Genomic DNA, 25078 nt, shown 5'->3' on the forward strand with positions numbered 1-25078 from the left:
CCATTTCAAATTTTTAATAACGAGTAACTTAATCATCGATCAATTGGACAAAGTAAAAAATATTTTAACTTAACCCTTTGTCGGTAAAATAAAGTTTATGAAAAAAATCGCTTAGTTTTTGAAAAATAAAAAATATTGTGAATTACATAAATTCCGTGTGGTTTTATGTATGTATATGAAATAGCTAAAAAATTTATCCAGGTACTGTAGAATCATTGCACTCCAGAGGTCATAGGGTAAGGTTAATATTGAGGGTCGGGTGCAGGCAGCGGTGTCGTCTGGGCGGGCGGCGACGGTGCACTACCTGAGGGCGCGCGGGGCGGATGCGGGGGCGCGCGGCCGGGGGCGGGGGCGCTGCAGATTCACTTTCGTCCGCCCGCGGCCGCCGCCACGCCAGTGAGAGAAAGTTGGCCGCGGCGAGCGAACGGTCCGCGAGTGGAGCGGCGCGCGCCGCACTGAAACACGCGCTCCAAAGACGTCCCGCCACTCTTTGCCGCCGCGTTATACCGAAATGTACTTTTAATGCGCGATTTGCAAATTGACTCAAGTGTTTGAACATTAGTTAAGATTGAGACTTGGTATAGAACTATGCAGTGTTACCCGAAGCTGTCGCCGAAGCGTGAGGCGGGCGAGATGGCGTACGAGGCCGAGCTGGTGAGCGCGCGTCGGCTGGAGCGGCTAGAGCTGCCGGCGCCACCAGGCAAGGAGTTTCGGGCGCCGGTGCTGATACCGGCGCCGGCGCCGCACTCCGTCATCCAGTGCATGCGGCCGCCGCCGCCCCCCGCGCCGCGCTTGCACAAGCCGCCTCCTTTCGAAGAACCAACTAGCTCCATTCCAGATTTAGGTTAGTCCGATTTATTAATTGTTTAAAATATGCTTTAAAACCAATATTAATTACTTATTGGAATGCTTAACCTAAGCTATTTTTTTATGTTGACATAAGGAATGTTTCTAATAAATGAAAGGTGTTAAAGTCATTGTTTACAAAATTTAACAACACTTTAATTAGAAGGGCTTGATAAATAAATTTAAAAAATTATATTTTATGAAATTACCCACTTATAGAAATCCACGTCTATTATAATTTTGCATGGTTTGTTGTTGTGGTGCGATGACCTTCGTGATGCGTTTGTCATAATTATAGCGCGATGTGGTGATTGAATACAATTTTACTTCACCTTGGCCGTCGTGGATTTATACTTCCTGCTTCGGAAAATTGTAACAGCAGCGTTTACAGTTACATAGCAATTTCCGGGTGATGGCGACGACGCCTTATGAAGGTCGTATTTGTTAACTAACGATACAAATTACTACGATCTCAAGTCCATTATAAAAAATTTAATGTAAACAAATATAACCCACACTAAAGAATTTTTCTACAGTTTTATCATAAAAAAGATATACGTATTCGTTTGTATTCTAGTTTAGTCTCAATATATTAAAATCATACTAATATTATAAATGCGAATGTTTAGATGGATGAATGGATGTTTGTTTGAAGGTATCTCTAGAACGCCTCAACAGATCTCGTTGAAATTTGGCATAGATGTAGATCATAGACTGGAAGAAAATATTTTTTAAACCGCGCGGACGGAGTCGCGAGCGACATCTAGTGATGTATAAAGCTAAATACGATGGACGGGACGGTTATCGATATTAGGTCATTGATGTATACAAATGTAAACATAGTCTATATCAACGTAAATAATACCGCGCAAAAAAAAAAACATCATGCAATCTGTGTATATTACGTAAAACATTATCTATACGTATTCGAATTGTTAATTTATAAATATAAAAAAATAAAAGAAATTCCACATACAAATGTATGTGGAATTTCTTTTATTTTTTTCATCCTTATGAGCATTAGCTGATCCTCGGAGCGAGTAGAATATTAGAAGACCGGTATTATAAAACATAATATATTTTTTCAATCATGTATCGCTTCAACGTATTTCCATTCAACTTATTCATCACCTTAACATATTCTGTCTTCACGAGGTAGTGTTTTTCAACCCAACAGTCGCGACCCATTGAAGAATCGCAGACCATTTGCAGTAGTCGTCCTCTAAGCAACAATGCCGTGAAAAGTCTGAGTAATAGCAAATGTCAGTTTGGAAAATACTGATTTCATTTAAATCCTTGTTCCAAGCGCGTATAATTAAAAGATGAGAAGATAACGGAAAAATTATAAACTGCGTAATATGTCATCAATATAGTACCCTGTATTTAATGATTTTGTGCTTTGTTTAATCTTGAAACAAAAAGCAAGGGAACACCTCTTAACGATCGGGATCCAAAAGACAGAATTAATCTTCACCAAACACCACTCATGATGACCCATGTGACTCGTGAAACAAATTCATAACATCATTATTGTTAAAATAGTTAAAATGAAAAATACTGATTCTAAGTTTTTTATTAGAAGTGTGAATAACCATAAAGTTTTCCTTACATTACGACTTAAACCCAATATCGTTATACTCGTAAACACACGAAAATATAAACGTGCTAACAAATTTTTCGCGCATTGTAGATTAGATAAATATCACAAGGTCAGTACGACGAACGCTTATGACGGCGCGTCATTCGATGTCATTAAGGTCACTGTGACATTGGACCGACAACAGTGACAAAATAATAGCACTATCTTATCTGGCAATGTGAGCGGCGCGGGCGCAGGTGTTCGCGACCCCTTGCACCCCGATTGCAGAGTCCAGGTCACGTTCCTCGACGATCCATCAAGTGACTCACATGATAACTTTGTTTACATTGAAAGAACAACACCGGGTACGCTTATATTTTATACACGCTGTACCAAAACAATTTAAATAAACAGGTTGGCGCGCTACTAATTTCGGTTATATTTACAACAAATATTAGATTAATCTAAGAATTTATTCCTATTAGCGTCAACTAAAGTAAAATAAAATTATAAGGGACCGGACTGTATTAATTTGCATAGAACAAAACTACTTAAGATCTGTTCGATCATGTCTTCTTTTTTTTTTATATCATAATCATAAACAGTTAAGTCGACTTGCGTCTTAAAAATAAAAGACCTCTGCAACTCTATGATATTACTCTGTTTAGAGGTCGAATCGCGATTTAATCTTCTCCATGATAAGATGCCAAACTGGTAACTAAGTACTTGTTCTCGTATTTGAGGAGTTAGTGTAAGTTAATTTGCGAAATGTAGAAAAATTTTACAAGAATCTTAATGTTTTTTTTTTTAATTTAGTGACTATTGCTCTCTCTGTCACTGTACAGCTATATATTTTGTCATAAAAGCTTTTACTTATTTATTTAAGGCGTAACAATGTACAGTACCTATGTGAGTATAAATTAATCCGCTTATATACTAAGTCAACTGTTGACTACAACGTGTTATCACTTTAACCTTCTGTAAGAGCAAATTACTTCCTGCTGATATTCATATATTACCCGATAGATATCTATATTGTGATAATGCATCTATAATGGCTTCAGTACATTTTTACGCGTTAAAATTTTAATAAATTTTGGATGAACGTTTTAATTAAATGGATCCACGCGGAATTAAAAAAAAACTTAATAAGTAGCCTATGTAAGCCTATGTGTTCTTCCACACTATGTTCTACGTCAGGGTCAAATTTCATTATGATCCCTTGAGTCGTTCCGGGGATATTTTCAAACAAACATCCATTCATCCATCTAAACTTTCGCATTACTAAGATTTATCAAGTACAACTATAAATTGAGAGAATCATAAAAATAAACAAAATCTTGAATGATAAAATTAAGCAGTTTTTTATCAATAAATTCACAAACAAGTAATCCTTTTTTTTGTGTTGTCATTAACATATCAGCATTATCTTAGAATAAATCGCTCGATACTCGTAGGACATATTCAGTGATAAAGAAGCGGTCAAATAAAAAAATAAAAGTCACCTTTTATTTAATAATTACTGAGTGGACAAGTAATTTATGTTAAGAATATATTTATAGTTATACAACAATAAATTTATTACAAAATATCCTGCAGATAGATAGTGTGATTGCTATTATTAACAATTCAGAAGATTTTTTCCAATTTTACTTCAACGTAAATTGTAGCTGCACAACGATCATCTTTCAAAGAATTTTCGTTTAAGGAAATTCTGCAAAGTTTTAACAAAATAATGTCTTATGTTTAGTTCATCCAAAGTAAAACATAAATTTAACATTAAGTGTTAAAAGAATCAATAAATTTAATAAATGTTAAATTGTTCGTTCCTCAGAGGGGTTCGCACAGAGGTGAAGAAACCGTTCCCGATTTTTCCATATCTACGCATGCGCACTCTTCTCTATATCCACCCTTAAGATGTCCCTTCTTTAATACATCACAAATCTAGTAGGGACGCATCCTCTAGGGTGCATACCACTCATTTTAAATATACAAAAATCAACAAAAATATAACTAGAACAACTATAACCATGGCTTTTGAAGTATAAACGGAAATTTGCGAATACATTTCCGTATAGCTTCCGCATACGTATAGTGATGTGGTGTACTCGTAACATAAACAGTGCAAATATATCTCTAGCAAGCACATAGCCGCGCTATAAGCGATTGAATACACAGGGAAGTGTCTACAGCAACCTTGCCAGAGGTCGCGGCGCGTCATTCGCAACGTTTGCTATGCTTAAACTGTTTCATAACAAGCAATTAACTCCTTTTATGACTACACACTTTGCTTGTTCGCAACTCTTCGCAATGGTCTATGCAAAACTCTAATATAATCAATCAAAAAATTAACTAAAGAAAAAATCCAAAATCCCCAATCAATGCTGCTATTCGCTCATCGATTCACACACGTTATTTACTTATTTACATATGAATAAGTCATTAGAAGACAAGTGTTTAAATAAAACAAAAAGTAATTGGTAGTTGTCTTGCCAGACTATTTAACGTCATGGACATAAAAAGTCTAAAACCTATCTTGCTTGTTTTCCTTTTATTTAGAATCCTAAAAAAAAATAAAAAAAAAATAATAAAAGCAAAAGACATAATAAAATTCGAATGCATTTTATACTTACTGAATATTAAATTTCGTTGTAGGTATAGCAACAATATTGATGTTGGCCGCGACCCTCTCCCCCGACGCAGCCCCGAGCTACCCTCGACTGTGACCGCGTAGAGGTCACGGACATTCGTAATTCAAAGCCAGATTCAGAGCTTGATTAAACCTATAACAATAACACGACAATCTTCCTACTAAGCCTTACATTAACAACACTTACCGCATTAAATTAAAACTATGTATATATAGCAATTACTATGTAGACTAATTAAATACGAGTTCAAAAATCCATTTTACATAATCCCACTGAAATTGAAATGTAAATAATATAAAATATATTCAACTGATTAACAATTTGGTTACAATAAAGATTGTATGGATATATTATTAATACAAAATATTTATTGCCATTGACCTGATATACCGCCCTACAAATATCCAAGGCTTGTTGCGCAGAAACGTCTTATTTTCGTAAATTGGTACCACACGCGAAGGCCCGCTAGGAATTACGTTTATTGATCTCACGGTCACACCGCATCATGTCACCTATCAAACACAATTCTCTCTGGCTTATTTATAGTCCGTGAAATTTATCTGGCTCGTTGGGAAAAGAAAAAATGACGTACAAAATAGCTCACAGGGATGTCAAAAAGTGCCAGAAGATTCCTTGTCGGATGTAGCTGCCTTGTCATGTCTTAGCTTGTAATTTTTTATGCCTAAGCAGATTGTTCACATTTTTTATATAAATAGCCACGATAGCAACGCCTCTCAAATAGATTTTTTTTTAAAGTTAGGGGTTAAAATATTACTTTAAAAACAACCGATTGTATTTGCATATTCGCCGCTAGAGTATTTTCTGAAGGTCATTGATAAGAAACCGTTCACTCATATATGGTTACGACACATAACTACGATCGTTAAAATATAGGCAAAATAAAAAAAAGTCGCCTTTTAAAACACAAAAATTGGTATTCATATTCAAACTAAAACATACTAAAGTAAACGTTAGTTTCGTGAGATGGAAATATGTATGTTCAGATTGTGCCAGTGAAAACCCACGGTAACAAACAATTTCGCAATCGATCTTTAAACACGAGCAATTTTCAGTTCACTCCAGGAAGAACAAATTGATTACGTACTCCGCTTACGAACGAGTAATATAAGTAATATGCACAGCTGGGCGTTAACTCGTTAATCCGTTAATCGTTAATTAACGAAGTTAACATTTTGCTTAACGGATTAACTTTTAAGTTAACTTCAAAAAGTGTTAACGCTTTTGTTAACTTCCGTTAAACTCAACTTCCGTTAATAAAAGTCCGTTAATCGTTAAATTAGAAACTTGGAGACGTGCTGTCGTTTTGTTTAAATTACGTGCCACGCCACGCTGGTAGGTTCAGCTATGTTGGGCGACTGTCGGCGACTCGAATGGTGAACGAAAGAGTTTATAATTGACATATGTGAAGTTCGCGTGCAAGTGTGATGCATCAGAGCGTCCGGGAAAAACATGACCAACAGGACAAAATCAAAAGAAGGTTCGAAATAGTATATTTCATTACGAGTATATAAAAGCACGAGTATGTAATAGCCCACATTCCGAACGCTCTTCGTCCTTGCAATACGCCATTTTTTGAGCAACTGTATTAAAACACTTTTTACTCGTGCTTTTTCTTTAGCTTTTCTAAACTCGTGCGTTCTCTTTCCCAACTGTCAATAAATCAACAAAATAATGTCTGTTAAAAAGAAAAACCAACCACGAAGTTTTTACAAAAAAAATCATTGAAGTTTTTATGATTCATGCAAATATTTCTAAAAAGAAGCTCCTAATTTGTTACAATATCAGATTTAATGATTTGATTCAATGAATTAGGTTAGTTTTCTTTTCATTTCATCTCATTAAATTTCATTTTCATTTCATATCAATAAAAATAATCTACTGAAGACTTGATTGTTTGGGCATGGTTCCCTTTGCCTACCCAGAATGGGTGAAGAAAACAAAAAAAAATCTCTGTATTCTTTTACGGTTGGTGCCATTTTCCAAACATTTTACTTAGTTGAGTTTATTGTGTTTTTATTATTCTATTAAATTGCTTCATTTTTTCGCAACTGTATCAAAAATAGTTGTTTAGTACAATGCGAAAATGTCATTACAACTTGTTCCAACTGTCAACCCTCACCTTCGGCTGCGCCTCGGCTCGGGTAGACGTCAGGCTTTCCGCACTCGTAATGAAATATACTATAATGCATTCATACTTGTCTCTAATACTAATGTGTACATTCTATAAATATATATGGATAGTCAAATTACTATTTTAAACAAGTGTCGCCACAATAAGTGTGAAATTAGTATGTATAATTTTGGTATGGTTAACTGTTAACGATTAACTTTAACTTGCGTTAAATTTTCGAGAATTTAACGCTTTAACGATTAACGAAGTTAACTTTTCGATTAACTGTGCCCACCTGTGGTAATATGTATACGGATTCTTCAGATTTATTTTATTCTTTATATACTAGAATAATAAGAGACTCTTTAAAATTAGTAGTAGACGACAATAAAATACGGATATTAGCTACAGTAATTTTAAATACAGATTACAAAACTTTATATGTTGCTTGTACAAAATCTGATTTAATTAATCCAAAGTCAAACAAATATAATGTAAATTGTATTTAAACAAATATAGAGCAAGCAGTTATATAGTACTGACGTAGTTGTGTATATTGTTCGGTATCGAGTGGTGCTGCGCGGCTGATCTCGGCCCTGACCCACGCACGGTGCGCGCGTTGCCATGGTCACGGCCGATCGATGCCGTACGGCCGGGAGCACCCGGGATGCACCCGGAACTGTCACGGCCGCCGCTGTTAATCCCCCCTCCGCCTTCCAGCCTTCCGCACTTTAAATTTAAAACTAGGTTTGTACAGAGAGATTTTCATAGAAAATTGATGTCAGTGTTATAATCTTTACTAATATAAATGAACCTAAGGTATTTAAATAATTTAACATTTCACATATAAATAGATAGGTATTAGACATGAAAGTGTAGTTATACGAATGGGTCGCCACTAATGAGAAACGACCACGCCCCGGCCTGGCAGACTACTGAAATTATTATATCCAACACTGCAATAACTGGAGGAAGGTAAATAACTTAAAAGACGGTTTAAAAATGCTGTTTTTATTTCTAGTAATGATAATCAATGGATTGCCTCTCGTTCCCACCCCACATAGAGTGCAAACAGGAACATTATGATGATGAAAAAGGCAAAAGCAAAAATGAAAAAGAATATTTTCAAAACATCTTTCTGTTCGAAACTACGAAGGACAAATTATTACTTATTGAATAGCAGGTTCATGCGTTTCTTTACTTTTTTTTGTTTTAGGGTAACGGAACGCGATGTCAATATATTAGTAAAAGTACGAACCAATAAGTACGCTTACCTGTTTCTATAAAAGAACTATTTATTTTTGTAGGTTTGTGCACCGATTTTTAAACGTGACATTTAGAAAATAAATGTTAACCTACTTAAATTGCAATGAGTATCAGATTTAACACGACTTCCTTGTTAATTATTAAACAATTACTATATTCTTTGTTATTTGTACAATATTCGAACACAGTCTCAAATATATTATTATATTCAATTATTAAAACTATAACAACATAGAAAGAAAAAAAGGGCTTTTAAAAATAATACGTAATTAATTAAAACGTAGTTAATTTGCTAACAAGCTAGGAAAATTCTGGAACTATTAGATCGAGTCGACTGCGTTTGTACAGTGGTTGTGTTAAGGTAACAAAATGTCAAAACAGTTAAAAGTACTCCTTGAAAAACTACAATTTAAGGACCAGAAAAGGGTTGTATAAGAGCGAACCTTTAATACCAGAGCAACAGAAGCTGTGAAGTGGTCTTGGTACTGTGACGCCTCAACGAGCGAACTGCGTCACGCCACTCATTGCACCGGCCATCGGGTCGTTAGTCGTTACACAGGATTAATGTCAAGAGTAAACATCAAAATCATCTCCGGTATAACACATCTCTAATTCTATTCGCTAATTTAAAATGTACATGTATTGATAAATAATATTCATTTTAATTTTCTTAATTTCTCTTTATATTTTCCCCTTTAAGAATTTCTGTTCTGTGATCAAAACATTAGAAAAGGATTTTATGTTATCTTAAACCTAACAATTAAATTATAAAATAATTGTACGCCGTTTTTTTGAATTTATCATTTATCGTAACGAGTTCACTACCACAAAGTTCGTGACCAATGAATATGTCCTCACTATAAATACACATGCAACAGACGTCACAGTCACTCATACTAACACATACACAAGGAGCATGCCGTCCCTTTTTTACATGAGAGTAAATTGTATTTCTGTCTAACTGCATGTGAATGCCAAGCACATTTTCTTTCGTGCAATCTCCTCGTTGGTTCAGCTCGCCTGGTAGATTTGTAGTGATATTACACACAGTTGACTTGTTTGTTGATCAAAGTCAAACCAAACTAATTACTCTCTACATACTATTTGTATGAGCGCTAATTTTTTAAAATACAAAAAATTATAATGATGTTTTATTAAAAACAAAACAGCGTTAATTGATATTTTCAGCCACGTTTATTTAAATTGATATATTAAATTACTAATTTTTTATTAATTTCGGTTTAACCAACCGAATTGTGCAAAGAATTCCATCATGAAGAGCTAAAAACATTCGACTGCATAGAATGCACTATAGTGCAATGAGGTACCAGGGCAGTATGTTAGCGGAGGTGGTACGATACGCAAGCGCATTTTGCAGTGTGAATTATCAGTCAGGACGTCATATGACTCGCTTTTGATTACATTTCGGAAAGGTCATTCAATAACATTTAGTTCTTTGCACTTCCCACGTTCAGATAATGAATGCACGTTGGTGACAATACAATATTTTAGTATACATATATTAATTTCTTTTGTTCGTACTCCAACTGTGCTCCATATATGATCAGATCAACATTTACTTTTTTAAATGTGTGTAACCATTTTATTTTAACATTTCCATAACAGTGGGAAACAGTAAACGATCCTTTGTTTTTTTTTATTTGTGCATTATTCTGGTCATGTTATTTCGTTAAGTACCATCTTGAAATGTTACTTTCATTATGATAACAAAATTAGAATATATTATAGTAAAGAAAGAAGTTTTGTAAACCACCGATCACTCTGAACTGCTGCTACATTGTCGGCCGCAAACATGCCATCACGACCCGAATTCATTCAGTCACAGCCGAAGTCATAACATGGCCTATATAAAAAAATATTATTCTTTAAGACAATAATATACAGTAGTAAAGCTATCATCACATATAGTCTCGTTGACGAAATGTTCAGTTATAAATTCGACAAATACAATTGTAGAACATTCATAAAAGTACCGAGAACTCGACACTCAATACCTTGTGAGTACATACATACCCTTGTCACGTTTCGGGCATAGTTAAGTAATAGGTTACTCAAATTAAAACATTGTCAAATTAATTATTATTGTCTACAATTTGGTTTTCCATTTCTAACTCATTTGTCATACAAATGGAGTCAGGTGATTTAGAAACGTGCTATCGTTATGCTCGCATTAGCAATTATGAAACTGCACTGAAAGTAGATAATGCTCTCGCTTTTACTTAGCACTAGTGGAGGCGGTTACGTGGTGCGACGACATACGTCGCTCTCGACGCAATAGTTGTTGCTTTCTAAGCAGTGAAGGTGAGGTGTACGATGGTCGGTGCACGGCGCAGGCGCACGGCGTAGGCCTGCAGTTCAAGTTTAGTGTTGCGCGCGGGCGACGATAATTGCAGAGATCGTTGCACTTCTAACGCCCTGCGTCGGGGCAACGAACGCGCGCAGCTGCCCGGGAAATAGATCCCGTCCCGACTATTTCAGAGCGGCCGCTTAGATACCAGTCGCATGTGCATCACTCGACGCACTAACGATCTACCTGTAACGTGATAACACAAAAAATATTAATACGAACTTGTACCACTACCGATGGAAAAATACGCTTTATGGGACTCGATCGAATAAAACTTGCTCGACGTTGAACAATGTCACATAAACGATACATACATAAGTGGATAATTTTTTTTGTTGTTTATTTTTATCGGGCATCATGTTACTGTGGCGAGATGAACTTGAACTTAAAGGTGAATGTGTTCCGACATTAGAAGATTGTCGATGCAATCATTAGATTTATATACTCGTATTTACACAGCTTATATACAGATGTAGAGCATGTGGTAGACACAATTAGTAGCGTGAAGTTCAACAGGACGTTGCACTTTAGATGCAATTCAAATGCGCGTGCGCATTCGTTGCGAAAGTGAATCATGATTGGTTCTAGACGTTTTCAACACTTAATTTGATCTCTTAAAGTATGTATGATACATAACTCTTTCTCTGTCTGTCTGTCGGTCTCGCTTTCACGCCAAAACTACTGAATCGATTTAAATGAAATTTGGTACCCAGTACTCTAGAGCTCGAGAAAGGACAATTGGGCTAATTTTTAACGCGAAAAAACAGCTGTAACGGGTTGAAAGTGGGGTCGAATTTTGTATGGAAGTATCGTCATTTTTACAGTTAGAAGCTTTGTAAGTTTAATATGTTTTTTTGTAATATTTTATAAATTTAAGTAAAATAAGTAGCCTAAGTCATTAAAAATGCTACATCAAGACAGTATTTCATGTGGACGAAGTCGCGGGCACAGTTGGCCTGAATTAAAACAAAGATACTGAGTAACGTGACCACTATCACTTTTTGAAAAGTTTGTCCCCTTACAGCAAAAAGTATCTATTAAGAAACGAAAACCTGACTTATTATGCGGAAAGAATTAGAAAACTGAAAAGTCGTTAGAAAAAGTGGACCGAGAATCGAAAGTTGGACCGATTTATTGTTGATCATATGATGTGTTCGATAATGTTGAAGAATCAAAATTTCGAATATTACAAAAAATCCATATTTGAAGGAATGTAACAATAAAATAAGGTCAACTACCTCTTTAGCATTTCGAACAAAAAGTGAAAATTAACAACTAACAATTAATAAAAAAAAAACTATGACGATACTAATCCTAACATTAATTAAACTTTTTATTATGAAAAAAATAATAATTTTGCGTTATTTTAAACACAGTACAAATTTACTCAAGTTTCTATAAACGTGTTATTGTAAGTTAATACATGTAAGAGTCGTTTGAACTCGACTCGGTGGGAATGTTGGCAATATAAAAAAAAAACTGCAGCGTTAGAAGTATCTAAGCAAGGTGAGTGCAGTGGCCGCGCAGTGCCACTGACCCGCAAGAGAACGTTCGTAGCGCGCCGCTACGAGACCGCTACGAAAGCGCACGATTTGGTCATAGAAATAGCTCGTTCACATGTCACTCAATTTTATTATGAATGTACCTACGTGTTTACACTCACAAAGTTTTTTTTTTTATTTATCTCTTTTGATAGTTCTATTTTATGTAAAAACTTATAACGTGTTTTCATACCATGTTATAATTAATCTATGACCTAGGTTTTACAAAATTAGCTCGATTGAATGGTTTTTTTATATTTGTCTAAACCAAAAACTACCTCTTACACTAAATTTCAAACAATAGTATGTTGTTAATAATTTGAAGCAACGCTTTTCATATGTTGCACATGGCTAAAGTGGATTTCCCTGAATTAATCTATTCGTAGCCAAAGCCATGACGTGTTCAGATCAATAGTTTCCGGGAATTCCTTACCCATCTTCTAAATTGAATAGCGCGACCTACATATATACTGTGAGTCATACGGAGGCTTTACTATGCAAAATACGATATGTTGGAAAAATCAATATGAGTTATGATTAATAATCATCTCTGATTTGATCGTTGTTAAACATAAAGGTTGTTAAGATGCTGTTCATTTTTTTAACACAGTGGTTGAGAACTCCTATTACTGGGTAAGAAGGTTCATATAGCATACCAGGAACACAGAAGCGAAGTGCAAAGAAAGCTAAAACGTGAGTTTATGTCTAGCCAAGCAATTGGTAAATGCAGCTTTAAGCTAACAGTTCCTAGCCCGTGATCATGTTTTCCGGAAGGCGTACCACTATGTTATTAACCATAAAACGATAATAACACGCCCAGTAAAATTACGAAGCGCGATTAATATCATACATCTTTCACTTACTTCCCTCACTGCAAGACTATTACTTATAATACCGTTCTTAGAAAACTTTCGATTCGTGTAACAATATAATTGCAAATGTTCTTCAAACATCTCAGGATGTTTAGATTAGAATTTCATATAATCTACTTAACCCAAATGTTTCTTTACGTCGATTTACATGCTTTAATCGTCAGGCTATGCAGTCGATTGCTATAATATCAAGAGCTTTTAGTGTGAGGATCTTTAATTTTTTTTTTATTATAAATTAGCTTAATAATAGTCGCAGTGGGGCTTAAGTGGTCACTGATCTCTGAAATGGTCGTTTCTAGAGCAACCAACAAAGAGTAAGGGATAATGGAATTGTCGTTATATTAATTCAGATTCAGCTGGTGCGGGCTTGCAAGATTTTTGCCGTTTGCTGGCCCCGCATACAGATGCGGAGTGCAGTCGAGCCGGGCGACGACCCGCGCGCGGCGCTTGACCCCGCCCCGCCACGTCGCACCCCGCGCCTGCCATTCCCAGCACCTCGGCCTTTACTTTCCACCTCCAGCAATGTCAAATCTTTATTGAAGGTTATTGGAAATTCGTATAACATCTTGATAAGATGAACTGCACCGGGATGAGCTCTGATGTAAGATTACTTAATATTCCGAAACCGGAATCGAGTATGACGCTATTATGTTCTTTGCTTAAAGATCTCGCTATACAAATAGTCAAAAAAAAAGTATGACGATTAAGATTTAGGTATAATTTTCAAAGTTTTAATAATCCTCAGACATATTTAGATGTCCTTAAAAGGTCGTTTGATGTTAGTATAGTTGTAATAATAATACATTATATGTAAGCAAGCAAAGTTTTTGGGTTTTCAACTATGAATTCTGCTTTTTAACTTTAACTATATTCAAGAAAGTTATGACCGTAGTTTCATCTACATTATGTAGAAGACTATGAGTAATTCAATATAGGTTGCACGGCGTCTACCTACATATGTAGGTCGGAGCCTATTTATTAAAGGAGCCAGTGAGTCACAGGAGAAGGGGGTTCGATGTTACCATATTTCAGAGGACGCCTGTACAGAACACGAGCGCCGACGAAGTATGCAATTGTTGAATAGATCTGCATTCTTAAGCAAACTAAAGCTTTTCAACTTTTCAAGCACAATATTTTGAAATTACGAAATATATAATTATACTAAGTAATGGACAGAGAAATAGGAATAGCAATGTTTACTCTTAACCAAGTTTTCACGTTACGTGTAGCGATTTAACTGATAACGACGTTTTTAGACACTGTTAATTTTTCTGAAATTCGTGACAATTAAGTCGTTACTTTCGTTGTCACTATACTTTTGTGATAAACATTTTATTAACTTTTATTATTTACTGATTATGTTTATTGTTAAAGTTTAGTATAAACCATGGGTTTTCACTCCCGAAACATCTGAACGCAAACATATAGTTATCTCTACTTTTTTCAAAAAGAATGACAGAGATAACAAAAGTATCGACAGTGGAATCTGGCATTAAAATAGACGAAAGCGTAGTAGTATTAATACTCAACTCCACACTGTTATTTTGTGTGCACGTGGTGCATTTAAAGTGGATCTAGCCAATTTACGCAACAACTAAAGTTATCTAACCCCTATTATCTTATATATAAAATTATCGTGTCACAATGTTCGTTCCCGTACTCCTCCGAAACGGCTTGACTGATTCTCATGAAATTTTGTGAGCATATTGAGTAGGTCTGAGAATCGGCCAACATCTATTTTTAATACCCCTATTAAGTTTTTTTTAACTGCGCGCAGACGGAGTCGCGGTCGACGGCTAGTTATATTATAAATATTCTTTATTTTTATCGCAATATCTGATATTTTTCTATAATGTGTCTATCGGAAAGGAACTATGACCTCAAAGTTTATCAATATAATTTTGCGTAGTTATTCGTCTCGTATCGATTTAATAGCGGGATGTGTACATTTCCAAGCTAATATGTTATTTTAATGTAGTTAACGAGATGTACCAGGGCCGCAGAAGTGGCAGGAGTCGACGGCCGCGCCCAAGGCCCGCGCGGTCAGGGACACGCTATCTAACTCGATTACAAATACAATATTATAATGAAGTCATTCTGTTTACTTAATCACAAGTAAACTTATTTAATTCCTTAGCTTGCTCATGGACTGTATTTGTTTTTTGTGACGTTTATTCAAAAGAAAGAGGGTCTATTCAGTAAAATATTCAAGGGACGCGAAAATCCTCCAGCTTTTTGTGGCAAGTTATTATTATTACTTATCAATACTATGTCTGTATTTGGGCTTTGGTTCCACAAAATGTATTAAGTACAAAATTTTTATAAAGACAGTTCAACCTCAGTAATAAAATAGCTCTCATCTTTTGTTCAAGTCGAGGTTCGACGAGCCACGATTGCTTGATAACAGTAACGTTCTTTTTTTTACATAAATTATTATAAGAAGTGCATTATGCTAAGGTGGCGTGTATGATTTAAAATAATTCCTCTAAACTTGATACAGCAATCTCAACCACTCTGTATTTCGCCTTACTTTACCATCTTAAACTTAAATAGTGTCATAGGCATATTTCATAATGTCCTGAAGGTCGCATTCAAAGACACTTTTTGAGATCAGCAAAATCTCTGTCTTTCCTACTTGAATAATAATGCAAGAGACTTTTCAGACATGTCAAAAGTTGTTTCCCTGATGGTGTCTTTGAAATGCGGAATAAGCACGCGACCGAGCTAAAGTTACTATTACATACGGCATTGTAAATTGCAATCACACCCCGCATGTAATGCACGTTTGTATTTATGTCTATTAGGACGTTGGTGCGGAAACGAGGTGCGTCGGGCTTCTCCCGTCTGGCCCCATACCATCACCCACCCTGTCTGCAAGTCCCCCCCGCCCCGTGCAACTTCCCCCCTATCTTCCCCACCTCCCCCAGTGTAATTCACTCTCACTAACCCACTGCAGCACAGTCGATCATGCATATCGCAAAGTCTATCTAATTCAAGGCGACGACTGCCTTCAAATAAAGGCGTGGTCTATCTAGTTATTATTTTTCGACTTTCTATTTATTTATCTGCCGGTATTAATTATCTATTGATTATAGAACACTTTGAGTCGTTTAAATAAATCATAAACCGTCTCTATTACCCATGCACAAACGAACATATGGTAATCGTTAAAATCAGTGTAGAGCAGTGTGCTCTAACCCTTCACAATACGTAGTTGATTTATTACAAAAGATATTTTTGTTAGATCAAATGTGGTAAAATAAATAAACGAACCATAATTTTAATCAACTATGGCTCATACGCATGCTATAACTTGCAATATACTCGTACAGGAGGTAGAAGTCGATATTTATTTCTAAACAGTTTCTAAAAGTCACCTTCAGGAGGTTTGTAGTAACACTGCTAACTCGAAAGCGTCGATGCATTTTATTTTTACAATGTCTGCAAGTGTTCGGTGAAAGCGGCGCGCGGGCGGGGTACGGGTCGGCGGGTGACAGGGGGAGGAGTTTGGGAAGTGCCCCCACGTCTAGACTGGGTCGGTAGTTTTCCGGGATTCAGTCGGCTTTGACTGCAGTACTCACCCACTCATTGCACTACATGTAGCTATATACATGAAAACGTCTGAGGACCCTCATCGTCCTCGTCGCATTAGACGCAGTTTTTGTATTACTTTTTTTTTTCTTTATGCATGCAGCTGTTACACTCACGTCAGAGGAATGAATACTCATATCTGAAAAGAATCTTTTAGGACCAAAGGAAAAATGAAGCGATCTCCAGCGAGTTGTAATGCTGTCATCCTTTTTTAACTAAGGAATATCGCCATTGTTAAACTTTAAGAGTAGGAAAGTTTAAGTTTTTCTTTAATCAATCCCTGATTCAACAAGACTTATTCAACTTCATTTACCTTAGTTACATTATATCTGTTTTACGATTACATCTGCTATTTTGTCAAGGTCTATTTTTGCTCATCTCTATCCTTCAACTCCAATACATTTACAAGATCCAAATAATTAAGCCTAATTTAATTTCTCTTGCATTTAACATAAAACTTAAACTTTTATACCCATGCAGCGGTTTCTATGAAATGTCTATCAGTTGGTGTTACACCTGACACCATTATACGGTAATACAGTTTCTTGTTCCGATCTAAACAATTCTATCGTAGTTCGCAAATAGGAACGTCCAGTGAACTACTAACAATAGGTGATTTCCTTGTAATAAGTCTTTGTTATGTTAGCTGTCTATCTATAAGGAAGTCTATGGATCGTAGTATACAAGTGCTAGAAAAAACCTATGTTTATAAAGTTTTTTTTGTGTAGATATCAATTATGTTTATGTTTATTTTTATAATGGATGAGTATAATTTGTTATATGATTATCTTAAATGAAAAAAAAACTTCCATCATTTCTGGTACTAATTGTTAATAAGCAGATGATTTACAAAAGGTGTCTCGTAAGCTCTTCGTTTTTCATTAATTATATTTGGATAATAATCCTAAAATGCGACACCATAAATAATTTATCTATCGATAAGGCTTTACTTGATATACACATATTTCAATTTGTATTACATCAAACATTTTAGAAATAACCGCACAGTAGATCAGTAAATAAAATTATGCAATTACGTAGTCGACAGTGTAGAGGAAATGCTTACAGTCTTAAAATAGTAGAGCTAATTGTGTTTCATAAGAGCGGACTGAAGGGTCGTGATGAAGGTATATTTATCTGGGCGATTACGGGGCGCGACGTGCAGGGAGGGGGGCTCACGCGGAAACGTAGGGCGGGCGGGAGAGCGGAGGGCGTTGACCGTGAACGTGGGGCGGCATCGATCCGGCCATACCCTCGCGCAACGGGAAAGTGTACGCCGCAGACTACGCCGACCGTACCGTACCGTGCGCGCCCGTGTACGGTGCATTCTGCCCCTGAGAGTGTCAGCTCACGTCATTGTTGACTATTGCGACTTAAACCAACGTTACTTTAAACGTTGATACTGCTAAATGTCTGGACATGTTATTAAACGAACAACTGTCATTAAAAATAAACAAATATAAATGCAACCGAATTTCTATAGCCTATACATTTCTGTTTTTTTTAGGATAATAAGAATTGTAATTAAGGATTTGACAATAAAAACTGATGTCATTATTATTCTTAGCAATTTATGTAAGGTATTATCAAAAGACTTTACTTGTAATGATGAGTACACACGTAAGAACTTGCTTGATAAACTAACTCATTTGGTACACTTAGAGCATTTGTTTTAAGACTTGCATGGTACACACATTCGTACTCGAGGTTGAGCAATTTTTATCGAGCATTTTCATATGTGTGTACTCACCATAAGAATCTATTGCAATTTTTAAGAATTTACAGATACGTTTTATAAATTATGTGACCATACATAAGTATTTATCCTATAAGTATGTACATGTAACCCTAAGAAGAAGATAACAAATGCATTTACTACATTTAGCAACGTTATTTGAATGAATAGTTATATACGGACAAAAATAGTCTCGGTTGTAAGTTCGAAAAAAACTAGTCAAAATTCCTATAAGACTGAGCATTTCCTTGCATTAAACATGAGACGCGTTGTACCAAATTCGAACCCTCTTGGCGTCCCTCGCCTCTAATAACGGAATTAAAGTTAGTAGGGTGGGAGATCCGAGGGTCGGCTGCACTGTAGATACGTGTTTACTCAATTATATCTTATACATTGCAAGGTTACGTTATTTGAATCTTTATATGCATAGAAATACTATAATTATATCAAAGTCTTGTATTATTATAAATATTTTATTTTTTTTATTAGAAAATTTAATTTATTCTGTACAGCAGTTTTCGATTATTGAATTAATAGTTGAAACCGTTTCTTTTTTATTTATTTATTGCAAACAAATGATTTCGCATTAGAATATGTAAATCAAAGCTAAGAATGTCCGATTCGATCTCAGTTTATTTCAAATGTAAACTCTAATTTCTTAAAAATAAAACCTATCTATCTATATATATATATATATATATAAAAGAAAGTCGTGTTAGTTACACTATTTATAACTCAAGATCGGTCGAACTGATTTGACAGAAAATTGGTGGGCAGGTAGCTTAGAACCAGGAAACGGACATAGGATAATTTTTACCCCATTTTCTATTTTTTATTCCGCGCGGACGGAGTCGCGGGTAAAAGCTAGTATGTTATATTTATGTTTGGAACGTAACATCAAACTTATTATTCATATTGCCTTGTACAGTTTTTTTAATATTAATAGTTACATAAAAAATTATACGTCGTTTTCAATTGCATCTCGTTTCAACTAAGGTAAAAATAAATATTTTGTCGTATCAAGTCAAAATCCGACAAAACACTTACCTTATTAAAGAAATATACATAAGTAACAGCAATATTAAAGTTTGTATTACCATAAAATGATATTGCATATTCTGCCTTCGCTTTCCCGTCGCGTCGTTCGGCGTCCCGTCTGTTCACGGGATAGGTTGCGTTGTGCAGCCGGGCGGGAGCACGGGGTGGGGGCCCGGGATGGGGGCACGGGGGGCGGTTGAATGTCGGGCAAGGGCGGCGTGAGTCACGGCCGCCTGGTCGATACTGCACTGTGGCTACGTGCCCCCCGACAGGACTGCGTGCTGCAGCCGCTTCCACACCGAGCCCGAATGTCGTTCGAAGGTTACACCCAGTCTACTTCTACGCAGTTACTGCGACTTCAGTTTCATAATGCACTGAAATTTCAGTTTAAATTACCATGAATTGTACTTATTTTTGTTAATTACAATTGTCTCGGGTGCACTAAAATGGTAAAATATAATGTGTTTGCTTGCACAACGACATCATTTGATACTCTTTTACAATCTTTGGCAAGGCAAAGCATTTAGTTTTCTAATCATAAAAGTAATTGTAGTCGGAGAAAAATATCTGGCCCGGTGAGAGAGAATATGTTAAACCGACATAGACACAGACAATGACATAAAAAGAAAAAAAATACAAGACGTTACGATATTGTGCCAATTTTTGACAATGGCAAGGGACGCTAGTGAGTTAAACTAAACAATGTAATGCTAGTAAAATAGACAAAATGTGTCGATACAAATATATGACATGCATGTGACATATCGAAAGTTATTGTCATTTCCATACATTTTTGACTTTTAGATTAGCGACTTCGCTTATCAAATGTTACTTTCTCTAGCCCCCCAGGTCAGATAAGTTTATCGGTCTATTAAAAAGTTTATTTATATGGACCAGTATCTCTGTACGTGTTCAATGCTGATACACCTATACGAATATAATTTAACATATATTCTATAGGGATAACAATATTACAAAAGTAAATATGTTTCGTAAAAGGGATCTCAATGTCATCTTTAACAACAGGGGGCCTATCACGAATATTTGCGATATAGTTTTCTTCGTCAACGACAAAATATGTCAAAATTTCATGCATTTTCAGATTTTTTGTTGTACTGTACGGTTGATGTGGATGCTGGAAAAACAAAATTTGTCGATGAATTTATGAATACTTTCTCGCAATTGTTCATGGCATTATCGTTTACCTAAGGTAATGTTTAATTTCAGATGGCTTTATATCGAAGTAAATTATTAATTAACTTTAATTCTGGTTAACAGACAAAAAATCAACATCTTATACAATTATTAAAAATTAAATAACTCTTTACCTGGTCTTTCTAAGTTAACACAAAACTCTACCATCCTAAACTACTGGCAGGTCAGTGTTTATTTTATAAAATTTCCACTACTACCTTTTGACTACATTACTTTATAATACCTTAAAGATTTAAATTCTCGAACAACAAAAACTATAAATCCAAAAGGTAGAATTGAAGTTTTTTTCCTATATCGTATTATATTAGCGAGGTAATGTAAATATCTTAGAGTACGGATATATTATGCCCACGTATCGTGCTACTATATTTGCGTGTATATAGTGGCATTGAGTACTAATAATAATAGGTGAACTTGACATTGAGAGCAGAGGCTCGTCAACGTAACGAGACTTGCTATCTCTATCGCACGACGCTACCTCGTTGAGGTAGGAAGGGGATAGATAATATATGTTTCTGTGTACGCGACTGTTTGTGGGTCAGTCGTGTATTTGTTCCGGACGATAGTCAGAAAGTCGACTGGAGGTTAGAAATACGCAGTTTATTATGTTCGGATTTGCTTTAATTTGACGAAGGTCTTCATACACCTGCATTTTTACAACTAACCTATGATAATTCCAGATTTGTCAGCATAATGTTATTTAATCTTATAAATAATAAGATATGATTGATTGGTTCAGTGTTTATATACAAAAATGTATGAAAATATCTCAGTGTTGACTATTACGTCAAACTTATCTACTAGATAAATTATAACATTATATTGGTTTGTTTAAATTCAATCTTATTTCTTGTTTATGGCTCCCATTAGCGGATTGTATGTCAAGAAATGACTACAAGCTTTTTATTTTATACTGTCAAAAATTTTTACGCTTTTTCTAGTAGTCACTTTTGTTTTGTCTAAACAAAGGTATAAAAAAGGTTAAATAACACTTAGGATATTAATTAACCATGCATACTATTGTTATTTGCAGATATTTACTTTTACATTTATCAAAATAAAAAATAAAAAGTTACGTCGTATTTTTAGAAAATTTAAAATGTCTTTTAAATTGAACATGCTAAATAATGGAATTCCCCCTTTGCATAAATAGCTTAATTCATTCATTGTCAATTTTCATATTTACGAAATTTATACAGCGGTATCTAGTTATTATTCGATGAAATTCCATATAACGTTCGTGCGCTGAAGCCTTCGTAGTTCAGGAAAATTCCGCTAGATGGCAGTAGTTACATTGATGCTTGATCACTTTCACGGTTCACTTGCAAGATGGAGCTACTTGCGGCTTAAGTGAAATAAGTTCTTTCTTGATTTTTTCATTGGAAGGAATTTTCTTTTGTAAATAATATGATCATTAATTATAAATCAGTTATAAATTTTCTTCCGGAAATCTTTCTTTACACCTTGAGATAACAAAATTATTTTCAGTTTTTAGCTTGCTTGTATATTTTTTTCATAATATGGATAAAAGAAAAAACTTAATTAAAAATGAACGGGATAGATTTTAAGAATTCTTAGGTACATTTTCTTCAATTTCGTTTATAAAGATTATTTTCCGTGGATAAAGTACATTTAGAATTTCCCACTAAGAAATCAGAAATTTTAAAATATTTACTTTATGTTTAAATAGTAGATTAGTTTAAATTTGGTTAATTTGTTTAATTTTAAAATTTACATTTATTAATTCTGAGTAGTGTGATATCATAACGCGTACTCATGAGTTAAGGAATTAGGTCGATTAACTTATTTTAATTCATTGATAGGTATGTACATTACTTTGTAATGGACTAAGCGAGCGTAAAATTGTTTTTACGTGAAACATTACGCAGGTGAGGTGCGGAGCCGAGAGCTCCGGCTGGCTGCAGCGAGGTGAGTGACGCACGCAATGCACACCGCACGGTCATCGCTCCCGTTACAGAAAAAAAATACGTTCTTGACTCAGTTTGTTTATTGCATACTTACCCACGCTTACGTCAGTCGGTATTTATGTTGCCGTGTGTAACTTTTTTCATTTTACCGTTTCACTTTAGTAAGTATTTTCATACATTTCACGGTTATTAAAGAGATTTTATTGGCAAATAATTTTTACTTGTCTTTTCTGAATTGGCTTGAAACCATTTTAAACTGCACCAAAAATGAAAGTCTCATCTTTTGGTTTTCCTACTCACCAACAGATGGCGCTATGCGTATTATTTTAAGAAAAAATAAAACCAAGTAACTTGTAATTTAAAACATTTGTATTTCATCTGATAAAAATAAGCAGATATAATGACGATCGACTGAAGTAAATAGGTAGTGAAACCTAAACTGTTGTTGACCATAGCAGCTACGAAAACCTATTATTCCTCGAATGCAACTTTTTAGAAGTACAGTTAGTTAATGGGGTACTTTTTATATTTACTTATTACATATTTTGTATTTCGATTCTTTCAAATCTTATGAATTTTATCTTTAGAACTTTACTAATAGATGCATACAGTTTTCCTTACGACTAATTGTCATGGAAAATTAATTTAAATGGATTTTTGTGGTTTCTTTGTTCTATTTGTTATAAAAAAAATATCCCGTCATTGCGACATTGCAAAATTATTCAAATAACTTTTAATGTTTGGTACAATATGAAATGAATATCCGTATCAGTAATAGTAACAACAACAATTGCCGGGACCTTCAACAGTAATATCGATGTGATAGCAACATAATAAAATAAAACAGTTTGTCGGAGAAGGGCGGGCGATATCGTAACTGTAGTTAACGATAGCGCAGCCGAGGCGCAACCTTGCAGAGTTTGTTGCTCCGCGCCCGGGGCCGCCCAGCCAGCCCGCGCTGACCCGCGCCCGCCACTACACGCCGCGTACACCGCCTCGCCTCGCTCCGATACTACGATAATTAATTGATCAAACAAAACTATACAAACATCATAAAATACAACTTGTCTTATAACCTTCTAATACCACAAATAAACTCTGAAAACATAACACATTTATTCCAGGAAAAATAAAGTAAGCCGTGACGCGTTTCTTGAAACACTTCAATGTAGATAAACAGAGCTAACAGTCAGCAGTTAAATAACTAACTTTATGATATAGTTATTTATCTCTTATCCACGCAGTTAGAACCCAATACTAACTTATTCGAAAATAAAACAGAAATTATTTTTTTAATTCCATAAAATTTATTACGGTTAAAATGTAATTAAAATCAGGTTTAATTACTAACACCAGGACATCTAATCTAAACTTGACTTATCAAAACTCATCGAGAAAACATTGACACATAGCTTCAACTTCGCCTGTTAGCAACGTACATATACTTTTATATGTTAAAAAGATATGCACTTTTATCATCAGTACGGGTCCTATGATAAGTGTGCTATCGAGAATTGGATGTTCTTGATGTAGTTTCTTGTGCCAGTTGCAGGTTGTTTACATCGTTGGAGTGCGACCGATGAGTCCTGCAAATACGATTCAACAATGATCAATGTAAATCGATGCTAGTTTTTACCAAGTACTTAACTATGTATGTCATTTAACTTCCGACTAAATTACCCACTTAACATACCTAGAATGTTATCCTCAATCATTAATTTTAAACTCTTACCAGCGTCACAACGTTATTACACACCCATTAATATGACAAAATCCAATAGATTCAATTAAATTTTGATATTTCAAAGTTGTAAAAAAAAAGTTGAATAGGATATGTCGATGACGTGAGATTAGGGTTGCCACCTCTACAGGTTTGATATTAATGTCTTCGGGTCAGAAGTATGTTCGTGTCGATTTTATGTTAAACAATAAGAACCAAAGAGTTGACAGATCCTAGATATTTTGTTTCGCCGCAAGTGTATATTTATTGAAATTTGGCAGCCCTATCCATAGAGTCAACGCAAGCGCTTTACTTTGTTCCCGTATTTGAATCTGATGTGACCTATATACTTATGTACCATTTCAACGGGATTATTTACGTGCCATCATATCTCCTTGTTATTGACATGAGTTGAAGAATGAGATATGAAAGTAGACTACGATTCTGTGAAATGTTTAAAAAAAAATACGTCGTGCTCTAAGAATTGGAATTATATTTTAATATTTAGAAAAAAAAAACACATTTTTATCTGTGAAATTTCAAACCTAATAAATTAAAACCGATTAAAATCACTATCTCTTTCATAAGTGAATCAGT

At 35.1% G+C, this 25078-nt stretch overlaps 1 protein-coding gene across 1 annotated transcript in view; it reads left to right on the forward strand.

Annotated features, from left to right (window-relative positions):
* Positions 1–406: 406 nt before the first annotated feature.
* The window catches only part of LOC106720319 (ecdysone-inducible protein E75), a 100942-nt gene continuing 76270 nt past the window's right edge, over positions 407–25078 (forward strand). The window contains exon 1 of the mRNA XM_014514942.2: positions 407–844. Within this exon, the coding sequence (XP_014370428.1) occupies positions 589–844 (256 nt within the window). The 5' untranslated portion in view covers positions 407–588. The remainder of the gene's footprint in view (positions 845–25078) is intronic.

This window comes from Papilio machaon, chromosome 4 (genome assembly GCF_912999745.1).
Source record: "Papilio machaon chromosome 4, ilPapMach1.1, whole genome shotgun sequence".
Taxonomy (NCBI): Eukaryota; Metazoa; Arthropoda; class Insecta; order Lepidoptera; family Papilionidae; genus Papilio; species Papilio machaon.